Raw genomic sequence first — 13,375 nt, 5'->3', positions numbered from 1 at the left:
ACTCACGATGCCTCCGACGGTGGCCATATTCTGGGCTTCCCCACTGCCTCTCACCTCAGTAACGTAAGCACCGGCTAAAGCTGACGAAGGGTCCTCTTCCCGTTTGCGGTCTGGAGAGGAGATCTCCTCCTCCGCTCGGACCACAATCCCACCCATCAGTTCGCCGCCGCCTCGGTCACTGAACTTGGAGGCGACAGCATCGGTAAAGGACGGCTCCCCATCAGTCAGCTTGGCCCGGTGCAGCTCCCCCGGGAAAGGATCTGCTTCCAGGGTCTCTGGGGGGGCGGCCAACTCGTCCGGCTGAATGTCCGCGTCCACCGCCGCCAGCTCCTCCTGGGACAGGGAAGGCGTGAGGTCCTCGGCTGCTACGGTCCGGATGATGACACTGGGTGGGTGGCACTGCACCGTGACGTTATCGCTTGGGTTCAGCAGGTGTTCGGGCTGTAGAGGAGAGAACGCAAACAACTGGAGTCGGCACCGGCCTGTTTCGGGGACCGACCACGCTGGCCGCCGCCGCGCTTTCTCAAGAGGCCGGAGGTGTTTCGGGAACAACGTACAGACAGGGCGTGCACGATGATCTGCTCCGGGGAGGCGGGAGCCGCAGCGGCTGTGAGAGTCACCGTGGGGCTGGCTGTCAGTGTTAAGGGAAGACCCTGGCTCGAGCTGGTCTGGAGTAAGTAAGTGCCTGGCGTTCCGGTGGGCTGGAGGTGGAAAGACTATAGGGATGAGAAAAACATAAAAAATCCCATAAAAAGGTCACTGGGGTTGGTTAATCTATCTCCGACCGTCGGTTAATCAACTTTGCCAATAAATAGAAATAATTTACCAGTTTCAAGGTTTTCACCAGCCTGTCCCCACACAGGAGATAAATAGGTAAAGAGAATACAATCGGCATTCTTCCTTATTTTGTAGGCCTGAAATAAATCAATTCTCACTCTGGGTGAGAAACTCTTTGCAACTCTTTACTCTTTTCCCAAGGACACTGTCAGTCTGAGACAAGCACCCCTCTCATAGGCTTGCCCTGTCCTGCTCTTTCTGAATATCTCCTGGGTGGGAGGGGACTGTGGGAAGTCCAAGGGATTCCGGGCCTAGAGGTGACTAATTAATAAAAGATGGGCTCACAGACAGCGGGTGAGAGACAAAGACAAAAGGCGTCACGACCTCTGACCAGATCCTCCCTGCTCAGTTGTGGGCTCAGGTCGAGATCACCAGAAGGTGGTAGCAGAGGGGTGTTGCGAGGAAGGGAGGGGTGCAAAATGCAAGGACACAGGGTGTTGGGGAGGGTGACCAAGTCACCATCCGGGCCCACACCCAACTGGTCAAGCCGTTGGAGAAGGAGGTGGTGGGTGGAAGAGGGGGACTGTACTGTGCTCCAAGGCAGGCACAAGCACACCGAGTGGAGCCCTTGTTTAAGGCCCAGCACTGAACCCAAAAGCCGGGTCCAAGTCAGGAAGTTAGCATGCTTCCTGGAGAGGCAGAGTATCATTGGTGGCCTACTGCAGACGGGATTGGCGAGTCGCGCAGGACACAAAAGCTACTCCTGGTATGAACATGAACAATGGAAGGCACCCTCTCTATTCTGTCATGCAGAGTTTAAACACCAAGATTATTTCTTTACAGGGATGGAAAAAAAAAACCAAAGGGAAGCAGTTTACTTACCTGCAATTCTCTTTCAGAAGAACCTCAACATAAAATCCAAGTAAAAAAAGCATGTCATTAACCCTTTGATTCAATTCTCTTCATAATTTGTAAACGCGAGAGGTGGCTGGTTGGCTTATATGATTTAGGGAGTCGGGAATTAACCGAGGAAAGTTGGATGAGGAAGGGAGTTCCAAGATGGAGGAATGGCACGAGTGAGAGGACGGAGGTGCGAGAGTCAAGAACGAGGTATGATGGGAAGATTGGATTGGGAAGGATGAAGAGAACATGTCGGGGAACAGCAGTGGAGAGAGCAGATGGGTAAGGTGAGGCGAACTGATGTTGAGTCGGGGTGCGCGCTAGGTTAAGGCGGGGTGATGATTGTGAGGAGTTGTTGTTTGATGCTGAAGGACACAGAAAGCCAGGGGAGGATTTTGTGTGCCAAGCAATGCTTCAAAGAGGTGCTGGATCCTTACTTCTTACAGGGCTTTGGATTTCTAATAGAGTGGATATTTCAGGAAGCGAATGACGGGGCTGAGGATAATACAACAGCACGCTCTGATTTTACTCACCGGAAGAATCTCAAATGTCTGTAGTGTTCCGCTATTCAGGGTAATCGTCTCCGAGTCGACGGTGGTGGGAGGGGGTTCTGTTGAAGCTGTAGTTCGAGAAACAGAGAAAATGACATTTGCAACTGACAGACCTCAAGGCGGGGGAGGGAAAAAAATATGTGATGGAAGATCCTGCTTAGAAGGCTTCAGGCTGAGGAGAAATCTGCCTGAACCATGAGTGGGGGGGGGGGGGGATTGGAATGACCAGGTCCAGAGGGAGACCAGGCTGTTCTTCTCCAAAGAACTTCTTTCGCTCTTGGGTCCAGCACTCTCCCCTCCAACACCTCTCTAAATAACTGCCCTGACAGGGTCTTTCCCAGAAGCCCCAATCAACTCTCTGCAGATTCTGGGGGAAGACAGAGACCCTCTCCCTGCGCCCCTCCACAGGGGTTGTGGTAGGCCAGCATAGGGACTTACACATGTGGGTGATCTGGACAGGAATCTGCAGAGCTGTCATGGGGCTCGGAGGGATCCCCGGGCTCTCCTCCAAGCGGGCCACCCGAATCTGAACATGCTGAACTCCAGAACTGGAGTTCGTGTTTGCTGCCCCGGCTCCCGACTTAGGCTCCAAAAGTGCTGGGTTGTTCTTTTGGTTCTCGTGCAACTGTTTAAGACCTTTGATTAAAACTGGAGTGAGATGGGCAGAGAAAGAGGGAAAACATATCATCCTCAAACAGAGTGGGATCTTAGGAAAAGAGAGGAGTGCAAAAACATTTGGAAAACACGATCTGTTCACCGTTAGGTCTTACACAGACTGAAGATCAAAGCTTCTTTGAATTTCTTAAACCAAAACTCTGTTCTGTCCTACATGTTCGACAGTTCCTGCTCCCAAATGAACTAAGGAAATAACCACTGTTGATTTTCTCTCCTCTCATTTTGATTAAACCATCGAGTGTGTGCTAGGCATTGCACACAATACAGAACGAGTCAGAATCCCAGCCCCATGGGATTTATAATTTGCAAATTTCTTATTCTTTACAATGGAATATGTAGTACAATGGAATGGCAGTGCAGAATATCTGATTTCTGAATTTTAAATTTCCAGTTGGTAGTTTTTTTTGTTTGTTTTTAGTTTGGGTCTGTGCATAAAGACTTTTAGAGCACCACCATATTCGACTGTTGTATCGAGATGGCTTTCACAGACCAGGAAACAGGTCTCCATATACAGCCTGGATTTTTGTAGATTAAGCTAAGAGATTTTCAAGAAATCCCTCAATTTCTGGGCATCAGGAGCTCTTGTGGCTCTTGCCTTCTTCGTGGGTTTGGATTTCCACTTCTGGGCAGAGGTGGGCCCAATACATCTGCAGATTAGTTTCCTGCTGGCCTTGGGCTTTGATCCGACAATCCGCCTGCTCTCCTGTCATGGCCAAGGGGGAAAGGAGCAGCTACTTAGGAATGCTGTCTCAATGTCCCCGGTTTCATCGAAATGGGTAGAGTTCCTGTCCTCAGGGGAAGCTGTTGAGCTCAGAAGAGAGGGAAGGAAGGAGGGAGGGACTCGGCTGACTCGTCACTATAAACACCACTGGTGTGCTACTGCCTCCTAGAAAGACAAATCTTTGCCTTAACCAGCTTACAAGGTGTCTGGCTCCCCCAGCTTTATGACTGTCTGGTGAACATTTCAACCACTTTGCGACCCCTCCTGCCTGAAAAACTGTGGGGGGAATTAATGACCTGGCCCCAACAGTGTTAAACCCACAGGAGGGGACTTGGCCCCATACTGTATTATAGCCCCTTACTACTGTCTCTAAAAACCTCAGATACTAAGAAGCAACGGTAGCTGGTTGTTTAATAACAAACCAGATTTTTCCCTTAAAGTCATGGTCAGGCAAAATGCCTCAGTGGTTGGCTCATCTCCAAAAACCCAAAAAGATGTCAAAGGGGCAGAAATTTAAGAAGCAGATATAAACAGAGAGCATAATTTAATTTCCAAATCAACATTGGAGACTAACTGGAATTCCTCTGGCTGGGGAAGAAAAATAGGGAGTGTCACAGAGCTGACGATACCATTTGATTTGATTTTTATCATTTAATGTTTTAATTGAGGGCCCCGGGAAGAGTAATCATATACGGAATCGATCGAAACTGCATATTCAGATGTTTTTAAGAGCTTATGTTCAAAGACATTTGTATAATCCTTTTCTCCTAAGAAGCTTAAACTGCTTCCAAGATCTCATTAATGGCCCTTGGAGGGAGAGAAGAAGCAGGCAATCACCATATTTTATGGATTTGGGCTTCAGGGAACAGGATTCTTCTTCAGTCTCTCCAAGCCACGGGGATCTGGGCACTAATACTAGCCAAGTGCTGCTGAAGAAATCTACTCTGGAAACATGGCGAGTCAGGGAGTAGGAAGTTGGATACATAACGCTACGTTTATCAGTGTTCCCTGGGGACGCTGAGGAACCCTGTCGAGATGGACTTTGTAAACTTAGGCTGTGCCTTCGGAGGCATGGCCAAGATGTACTTAATGAGCTATACAGGACCAGTTCCCAGCCAAAGACGGGCAGCCTGCCTTGGTACTTTAGGACAAGGTGAATTCAGAAAGATCTACTCTGTTGACTAGCCAATTGTCAACAGGATTAAATAAGGTAGATTTCCACATTCATCCACAAAGAAGAGCCCCCCGTCCACCCAGTTCAAAATTAAGGTAACTGACTTTTCCCACCGAAAAATGGCCAATGCCCGAGAAATACATTACCAGGGAATGAAACGTCCTTGTGGTTTGCTATCTGCCTTTTGATGGTCCACCATTTACTTCGGAGCCACTGTGGAGAGCGGACACTGCTCCATCCCTCAGCTAGGAGATCCCAGTTTATGTCATTTTCATCAGCCACTTCGAGCTCTGCTATTCTGACAGGTTACAAAAATGAGTATCCGTTAGGGGTTGGCTTTGGGACTGCACAGAGATGCTACTCTGCTTCATCTTTCGCTCTGACTGCTCGAAGGCAAGTTGGCAACGGGGATGGCTGAACTCGGAGGACGCAATGAGGCTGGTGGAGAGAAGCTCGGTCACCCGGACGGAAGTCGCATAGGTACAACTGCACCAAGTTGGGGAGCCTCCCCGGCTGACGGCGGCCTTTAGAGGCATGATCGGAAAGTCTGACTGCAAACGGGGGAGAAGGTTGTTTGGGAACATTAGGATGGAGAGCCAGGTGGTCTCAGAGTGTGAAGTCCTCGAAGGGGAGGGGGCATAGCATGTCTGTATCGGCCCTGCTCAAACCCCTAGTATACGGTGTACTCCACCGCGTGGGCTTCAATCAATACTACTTCTGCTACCACTACTGCTATTACTACTTGGATATCGACTGGCTGGCTGTCCAGAGTCTTATTTTTTGCTTGCTGATTGGCCCGCCGCAGGACAACTTGGTGCCTCAGTTTCTCAATCTGTAAAATGGATGACCAGTGACACTTGATAAAGATCCCCCGGGGGAAAAAGGACCAACTATATTCCAGGGCCAAAAGGGCCACCGCCAACATTTCACTTTCCCAAAAAAGTAAGAATTTCCATAAGTATCTTGTGAGAAATCGATGAATTCTTCCAAGCCAATTCCCTGCTCGACTTCACCCACGCCCACTCCGGCCCAAGTTCAAAACGTTCGGTATGGCTCGAGGGCAGCACTGAGCTCCAGGGCCGGGAGCCCCTCCCCGATCCATTGCCAGAGAAGCGCCTGGGAAAGAGACGGCCGGCGGCCGTGGTGAGGAACCTCCCGGCTGCCTCTCCCTCCCATCCCCCCGCCCCCTCCCCGGCTTCTTGGCAGAGCAGCCAAGGATTGAAGGGCGTGGAGACTGAATAACCCTCTTGTCCCTAGACACACGGTCCCTCCAGGCCAGGACTGAGGCACATTGGTGGGACAGTGGAAAAGCTTGCACTGCCGCTGCCTGTGCCGTACCTGTTCCTCGGATCGAGAGAGGACTTCAGTCTCCAGGCCTTCAATCTGGCACCTTGCACAGGCACTAAATCCACTACAAAAGGAACAGAACACAAAACAGAAAAGAGCTCAAGATGAAAGAGTCAGGAACTCAAACACAGCAGCTCTCTCTGGGGAGGGCAGTCAGCAGCCGTGATGCTGGCCGAGGATGCTTGGGGGGGCGGGGGCGGGGACGAGCAACGGCACAACTAGGGCCGTGCATGGCAACTTCCCTCCCGGCAGGGGTGGGGAGGGGTCGAGGCACAAACCTCAGGATGAGGTTGATTTCATCTTCCTTGGTCCACTCTGTGCCCCCGCTCTGCTTCCAATTCAGGTAGTTGAGCCACTTGGAGCGGCACTGCTTTTCCGAGCGGGTGCCCACCCGCTCGGCCACGGCCGCCCACGACACGCCCTGGGTGACGATGTCGCCTGGCTCGGTGCTTGTGAGCTCATGAACCACCTCCGCCAGTCTTTTCTCCTCCTCTTCTGTCCATTTCCCTGAAAGAAAGGAATCACTCAGACTACTGCCACCACCACCGATGCCCACTCCAATCCTGCTAAGGACGGTTGCGTCTCAACATTTCTGGGGTCTGGAAGGAGCAGGCCTCAGCTCCAGAGCCCATCTCTCAATTATCCTCTCCCAAACCGCCAAGCAGAAGGAGGGTGAATGCCTGCCTGGTCCTGCCCCTCAGCCCCAGGTTCCCTCGGAGGGGCTGACTCTTCGGTGGAAATATTGTGGATTCACAGACTGCAATCTTTAACAAAACAAAAGTTGCCAAGTCTTTTGGCTAACATTTAAGTAGAAGCTGTAATGAAACAGTTGGGCCAGTTGCTCAACCCGTCAGAAAGGTGATTCGAAGCAGGCTAGTTGGCTCATTGGCCAACAGTCAGGATTCGAGTTTTTCACCCCCGGGCCAGCCACTGCACATGGCCTGCGGAGGGGTCTCCACCCCTAGCCCTCCTTGAGGTTCAGGTTGCCTAGCCAGATCTGACACGCCATTACGCAGCTCATGGGGGAGTTGGGGACCCCTGCCTTTTCTCTCGCTCCTATCTGCTTCCCAAAACCTGCCCCATGACTGCTGTGAGTTGCTGGTGAGCTACAAGGGAAAATATCTGGCATTTTCATAGAAGGGTATATTTCTGTTTGCCCTCTCTTCCAGGTGGAATTTCAACTGCCCATGGTTTAAGGGGCGCTTGGCCCCAGACAGGTGCGGTCTGAGGAACAGAAGAGAAAAAAACACTAGACACAATATGCAGTTAGCCAGCTGCTGAGAAAGATGGCTTACAGCGGAACCCGGCAGACGGAAGTAAGTAGTAAATTCCCTCCCTAAGCCCTCAGCTGGGTCTGGAATACAGCAACCACCTAATCTAACACCCATATACTTTTGCGAAAGTACAGACTTCAAATTCCAAAGGAAAAATACGAAAGGAGAAAAACAGAAGTCATGAAAGGAGCAGAGAATAGGAACTGTGAGAGTAGGTTAGGGGAATTGGGCTGTAAAGCAAAGACACAAGAAGGCAGACGTGATATCACTGTCCCAAGATATCTGGAGGGTCTTTGAAGGGGACATTTTGATAACCACTTGTTCTCAGAGCCTGCAGCGACAAAACAAGCAGAACTAAGATTACATAAAAGCAGGAGGGAGTTTGGTTGTCTGATGTGTGACCTTGGACATGTTACTTAACTTCTCTGTACCTCAGTTTCCTCATCTGTAAAATGGGGATTTTGATGGTGAGCCCTATGTGGGACAGGGACTGTGCCTACCCGATTATCTTGTATCTCTCCCAGCGCTTAGTATAGTGGCTAGCACATAGTAAGTGCTTAACAAATACATTATTCTTATTATTACTATTACGTTAGATGCAAGGCAAACTTTCTTGACTGTCAGGGCAACAGAATATTTGAATGGCATCAGGGAAATCTGTGGCTTGCCTATCAGGGAGCTCCTTCAGAAAGGAATCAATAACCACAGGCAAACAATTGCCCTGGAGGCAGAGGTTTGGGCCAGATAACCTCAGGAGATCCTTTCCAGCTCTACAGTTCTCTTCCTAAATCCTGGGAAAAACCAAAGGTAAGCCAAAAACAGGCCTCTAGGTCTCTGGCCAGGGAGAATTTGTGGGAGTGATTCCCAGTGGGGAGCCAATAAGTCTTTGGACAAGAAGGTCAAATGATTCTGTGAGCAATGAAGAATGGGACAGGGTAGGCAAGTAAGAGGGCGGGGGGCACGTGGGCACGGTACCTGTGTTGCAGGTGTCCTTCATCAGCCGACATCGATCTTTAACTGAAGACGCACTTCTCCCCAGCACGGCACCTATGGTTGCCCAGTCGTTGCCGTGCTTTATCCGGAGCCTAAAACAAAACTCTGACCATCAGCATTGGCTTCAGTGGGGGCGAGAGCCTCCCAACTTTTACCAAGACAGTCATTCGGTGTTCACTCTTCCCTCCTATTTGACCGGCTTTGACAAGGGGCAGCAAAATTTTAGGTGCTGAAGTTTGAAAGTGTGGATTTTTTTAGCCCCCATTGTTGCTGAGTGGAAAAATGCTGCTTTTATGGGTTCAGAAGAGAACGGTGAACTGAGATAGATGTGTGTGACCCGGGCAGGTCACTTCACTTCTCTGTGCCTCATCTGCAAAATGGATATTTAATAGCCAACCCTTCATACTGTGTGAGCCTCACGTCAGATAGGCCCTGTGCCTGATGAGTGTACCCTATCATCAGTATTAGATTTAGTATTTAGTACGGTGCTCTGAACACAGTCAGCGCTCAGTAAATACTACTAACTTACCAAAAAGGATGTCAATTTTCCTCTGGACCCTATTTACTTCCTACCATCCTGCTCTAAGAGCTCACATCCCTGTCTGCCTTTGCTTCAGAACTCCTGATTTACTCATCTCTTGGATCTTACTTTGATTTCTCTATGCACTGATGGTCTTGCTCGGGTACTTAAGGGCTCGGCTAAAGTTGAAGAACCCTTATCTTCAGTGATACTAGACCATTATTCCACCCTAAGACGATGGGGCAAGGTGCTACCTCCAGGCCACACGAGGTGACCTCAGTAAGTTTACAAGGATGGGAGCACACAGCCAAGGGTAGCAGCTGGTGGCAGATAATAAACACAGTATCTACCGGGGTGGGGGTAAGGCCCATAAAATGAAGGGCCCCACATAAACGAGATAGCCCTGAGTCAGGAGGTAGAAACTGGGCGCAGGTCCTCCTCACTCCCACAGTAACTCAGACCTGCTTCTTCTCCAAATATCCCAGAAACCCCAAGAGACCAATTGATTTTCTTCAGGGTTGCTGCAACAGGAACCCACGACACTCTAAGACTGCATGTGCACTCTGCCCCACTCTGATCATGGTTGGCTCTACCCTAACATCCCAGCGAACCACAATCACCCCATTTTAGGTTGTTCACAGGCACGTTTTCCTTCCAAAGCTCTTGGTAAAGGTTCATAGTAAAAACTATTTACAACGAAAGCGTTTCAGTAGTATTATATTAAGAAAATGAGAAACTTACTCCTTGAGCTTTTCAATTTCTTCAGGAGTGTACCTAGAGAGGGTTAATCAAGAAATTGAAATCAATTAAAACAGGGACAGAGAAAATGGGACAGTCTGGATTAAAATACAATTCCTGCCCTAAGGCATAAGTGGCTAAAGTTACTAAAGTTACCCTAGAGTTGAGTAAAACAGAGCTTGGCACATAAGAAAAACTTAATAAATTCCACTGCTAAATCAACATAGAGAGGACTTTCGATACAGATAATCCAACAACAGCTTTACTGAAAGTCACTAACAAATGCCTGGCATTATTAAATAGGTCCACAATCTTGACTGTGAACCTCTGAAGTGTTCATTTTTAGGTTATTTACCCAAACTTCATTTAACAAAGGGCCCAAACCACTACTATTTCCAGACAGGATGACGACATTTTACCTCACTGCAGATGACAGCAAAATGAAAACTTGTGCCAAACCCTCTTAAGATCAGCAAAGAAATAACAGAGATGCCAGCAAAATCCTCCCCTCAGCTGCTTAGAAGATTTCTGCTCTGGGTTGAAAGCTCTCCTTGACCCGCCTCGTGCTGCAGCAGAGCACAGGCGAGAGCAGCCTAGGTTTGAAAAACTCTCCTTCAATGAGGAAAAAAGGAGGCTCAATTCCGGAAGCCATTTGAACTCCTGATATTCTGAGTCTATGGACCAAACCATACATCTGTCTTGATTCCACGATCACTGACGCAAACTAGCTTCTCTCCTCTCATGCTCATTCAGCCTTAAAAACTCCATGCTCCGGGCTGGTCACTGGATCCAGCTGCAACCAGAGACTTGGGCAGAGGATTTGTTTCAGCAAGATGAAAAAATGAACAGCCACAGGCCTGCCCACTCAATCAGCCTTTCTAAAGCCAACACCTATGACGCTGACACCCCCTATCCCCCCGACACTTCCCAGTCCTGTTTCTGTCTCGGTGAAGATGCTTGTTTTTACACTTGGATCCTGCAAAACCACGGATCCTCAGAGATGCTGAACTTTACAAGGACAGAATCACTAAAAGTGTGAGTCATTCTTCCTAGCCCACTGTTACTCCACATCTGAGTCCTGGTTATATTTACTGTCATTCACTACAAATCACAAGTCCAAAGGGATTCGTCCCTAGTCACAAGTGAAAACATGCAGCATTATAGATGTTCATACTTTCCCACATGGTTTCTGTCATCGTACATGCGAAGCACTCTTCTATACACTGCAAACAAAGGCCGGTTCAGACCCCATGCTATAGTCCTGTAGAAATCTTTCCTTTCGTCTTTTGACATCTCAAAGATGATTTCTGTGGCATCTTTTATTCCGCGTGCCTAAATGGGTTACATTTGTCTGTTTTAGGGATTCTGATAAAAATGCACATGGACACACCAAGCTTTTTAAAGTTTTGCATTTTAAATCTGATGACATTTAGAAAAATAATGGAATGCACATTTACTGCACCATTAAAATCCAAGGACAAAGTTGAGAACTGTGACAAAAAGCTATAAAGGGAATCTTAAAAATTAAATTTTCTCCAAGTTCAAAGCATTTTCTAAAAGTCATTTCTTTTCATGTAGCTGCTGGGCCTAGCTTTCCACTTTTGCAAATGACAAGGGACACAAGCTTAATACCAGGAAAACAAATCTAATTCTGGCTCTTCAACCAACTTCCAAATAGTATTTCACCTCTCCTTTCACCAATGTGTACAAGAAATAGGGCTGACCCAATCCCCAGAGAGAACCAGTGGTCCGAAAGCATTTCAAAAAAGTCTCAAAAGGGATAAAGTAACAAATAGGGAACTAGCAGGCAAAACAAAAGGAAACTGAGAAGCGTATTTTCATCAACTACAGCCCACCCCTATTCCCCAAGTGCCAATCGTGTGTATATAAGATTAAAAAAAATTCCACAATCGGTTTAGATTTAGCAATGAAAGCTTATCAGTACAAAATACACTCTCCACTTGGAAGAGTTCCCTTGGGTACACAATATAAGATGAGCTATCTGGGATTTCCATCTGAGGCCATTCAGAAACCTGGGTGTGATTACTCTATGTAAACCTAGCCAGTTACATTACAATAGGCAGAGGTTTCAAATAGGTACATTCACTCATATCTCTAAAGGGTTTAGGGGTCAAAAATGAATCTTTTGGGCAATGGAGGACTGCATAGAGTCTGAAATTCTAAGAATGATTCCAAATTATTAAAAAGTACTGATTACACACATAAAAAACATTCAAATCAATGGAAGTCATGTAAATCAATGAAGCTCCTAATCATGTGTAATGGGCAGCAGATACTGTTTCAATCGGTCAGACTAAAAAAGACAGGTTAGTGAGAACAGTAAATTTGTCATAAGGAATACCTTTAAATAGCGTTCAATATTACTCATTAAAATGTCGATCTCTTCCTTCGACCACATTCCCTGTTTCCATTTATGCCCTGTAGAAGAAGACAATGTGGAGTCATGGAAAAAAAGTCACTCAAATATAAAAAGGAAAAAAAATACACTGGTTTTCTAGGGTGTGTAATTAATGGGGAAAAAAAGTACATACCACAAAGAAACCACTTCCAGTCATGACTCACCCTATTCCACCTCTGTCAAACCTATTTTCAGACTTTCAAGGTTTCATTCTTATTCAGTTACTATACTTCCCAAAGGGAAAAAAAAGTTTTTCTTTGTATATACTACTTTGGCTTTTAAAAGCTGAAACAAAGGAGAAATTCAAACACTGCTAACCCCACAGAGAAAAAACTAGAATTTTAATAGAAATCAGTGAGAGGGGAAAACACAGACTTTTCTTCTTGCTAACATGGAGTTTATCTATTGGATCAGATCCCACCCCCTCCATCCCAGATCCCCTCCCGTTCTGATGGCAGTCACAGGCTTTTCAGTTCTGCTCCTGTTCTGCTGCTCAGGTGGCCGCAAAGCCAGGCTGGGCACTTGTGAAGAGACTCAGACCACCAGAAGTGAACCAGCCATAGTGATTTAGGCCTTGCTGCCTCCTCCTGGGAGTACCCTGTGTCCCCCAACCCCGGCCACAAGGTGCCACTTATATAGGAAAAAAACCGCTTTTGCATAATCGGTTGGTGAAGAGACAACACCATTCCTTTTGCTGATTTGTTACAGGTTTCACTCGCAGCCAAATTAGCTCCCATTTTAGATATTCAATCACTTAAATGAGATAAATCCTTCAGAGAACACTGCCAAGATTGCACTCTATTGTTTATGTTTGCCAGAAAAAATGCTTCGATTGCCACTCCACCCCCATTGTTCCAACTGGCTCTTTTTGGGCAAAAGCTTCAGAAGGAATGAGAGACAAGGAGGTAATCGGTGCCAGCACTACAAATATTAAACATGACACCACAGGAAAGCAGGCCTTTTTGTGTGTACAATGAAACCGGGACCGTGGGTCCTGCAATGGCTTTCTCAGCCACACATGCACTCAGAGATGAATTTCCCCATCAGTGGTGTCTTCTTCAAATATGAAGGACAACCATCTACAATATGAAATCACAATTTGCCAAATACCCTGGCATCTCACCTTTGTTTGTTAGAGAATCCTTGTCCTCTTTAGTAGTAAACCAAGCTTGACTAACAGCTGAAACCTCCTCATTGCCTAGAGGAGAGATTTCATCCAGCTGCTCATTCTGAAGAATCTGGGAAGGATAAATTAATGACTCATTAGTGCAATTCAATAGCCAAGG

At 47.4% G+C, this 13,375-nt stretch overlaps 1 protein-coding gene and 1 long non-coding RNA gene across 5 annotated transcripts in view; one reads left to right on the top strand and one right to left on the bottom strand.

Annotated features, from left to right (window-relative positions):
* Window positions 1-13,375, bottom strand: part of DMTF1 (cyclin D binding myb like transcription factor 1) — a 35,124-nt gene that overhangs the window by 2,894 nt on the left and 18,855 nt on the right. For all 3 annotated transcript variants that reach the window (XM_029077424.2, XM_029077423.2, XM_029077425.2), the window contains 11 exons: window positions 13,213-13,327; window positions 12,033-12,109; window positions 10,845-11,002; window positions 9,674-9,706; window positions 8,395-8,504; window positions 6,424-6,652; window positions 4,945-5,096; window positions 2,667-2,876; window positions 2,211-2,296; window positions 558-716; window positions 55-441 (listed from right to left, as the gene is read on the bottom strand). In XM_029077424.2, coding sequence (XP_028933257.1) covers window positions 55-441; window positions 558-716; window positions 2,211-2,296; window positions 2,667-2,876; window positions 4,945-5,096; window positions 6,424-6,652; window positions 8,395-8,504; window positions 9,674-9,706; window positions 10,845-11,002; window positions 12,033-12,109; window positions 13,213-13,327 — 1,716 coding nt within the window. The remainder of the gene's footprint in view (window positions 1-54; window positions 442-557; window positions 717-2,210; window positions 2,297-2,666; window positions 2,877-4,944; window positions 5,097-6,423; window positions 6,653-8,394; window positions 8,505-9,673; window positions 9,707-10,844; window positions 11,003-12,032; window positions 12,110-13,212; window positions 13,328-13,375) is intronic.
* On the top strand, window positions 589-10,845 carry LOC120638767. 2 transcript variants are annotated; one of them, XR_005660699.1, is made up of 3 exons: window positions 589-673; window positions 7,315-7,461; window positions 10,070-10,845. It is a non-coding gene; the product is annotated as an uncharacterized LOC120638767 (long non-coding RNA). The 2 variants fall into 2 exon arrangements; XR_005660700.1 differs by having other exon boundaries at window positions 590-677.

The sequence above is a fragment of the Ornithorhynchus anatinus genome, chromosome 13 (assembly GCF_004115215.2).
Source record: "Ornithorhynchus anatinus isolate Pmale09 chromosome 13, mOrnAna1.pri.v4, whole genome shotgun sequence".
In the NCBI taxonomy this organism is placed as follows: Eukaryota; Metazoa; Chordata; class Mammalia; order Monotremata; family Ornithorhynchidae; genus Ornithorhynchus; species Ornithorhynchus anatinus.
Note: the sequence above shows the minus strand (reverse complement) of the source record. Positions and strands in the feature narration are given on the sequence as shown.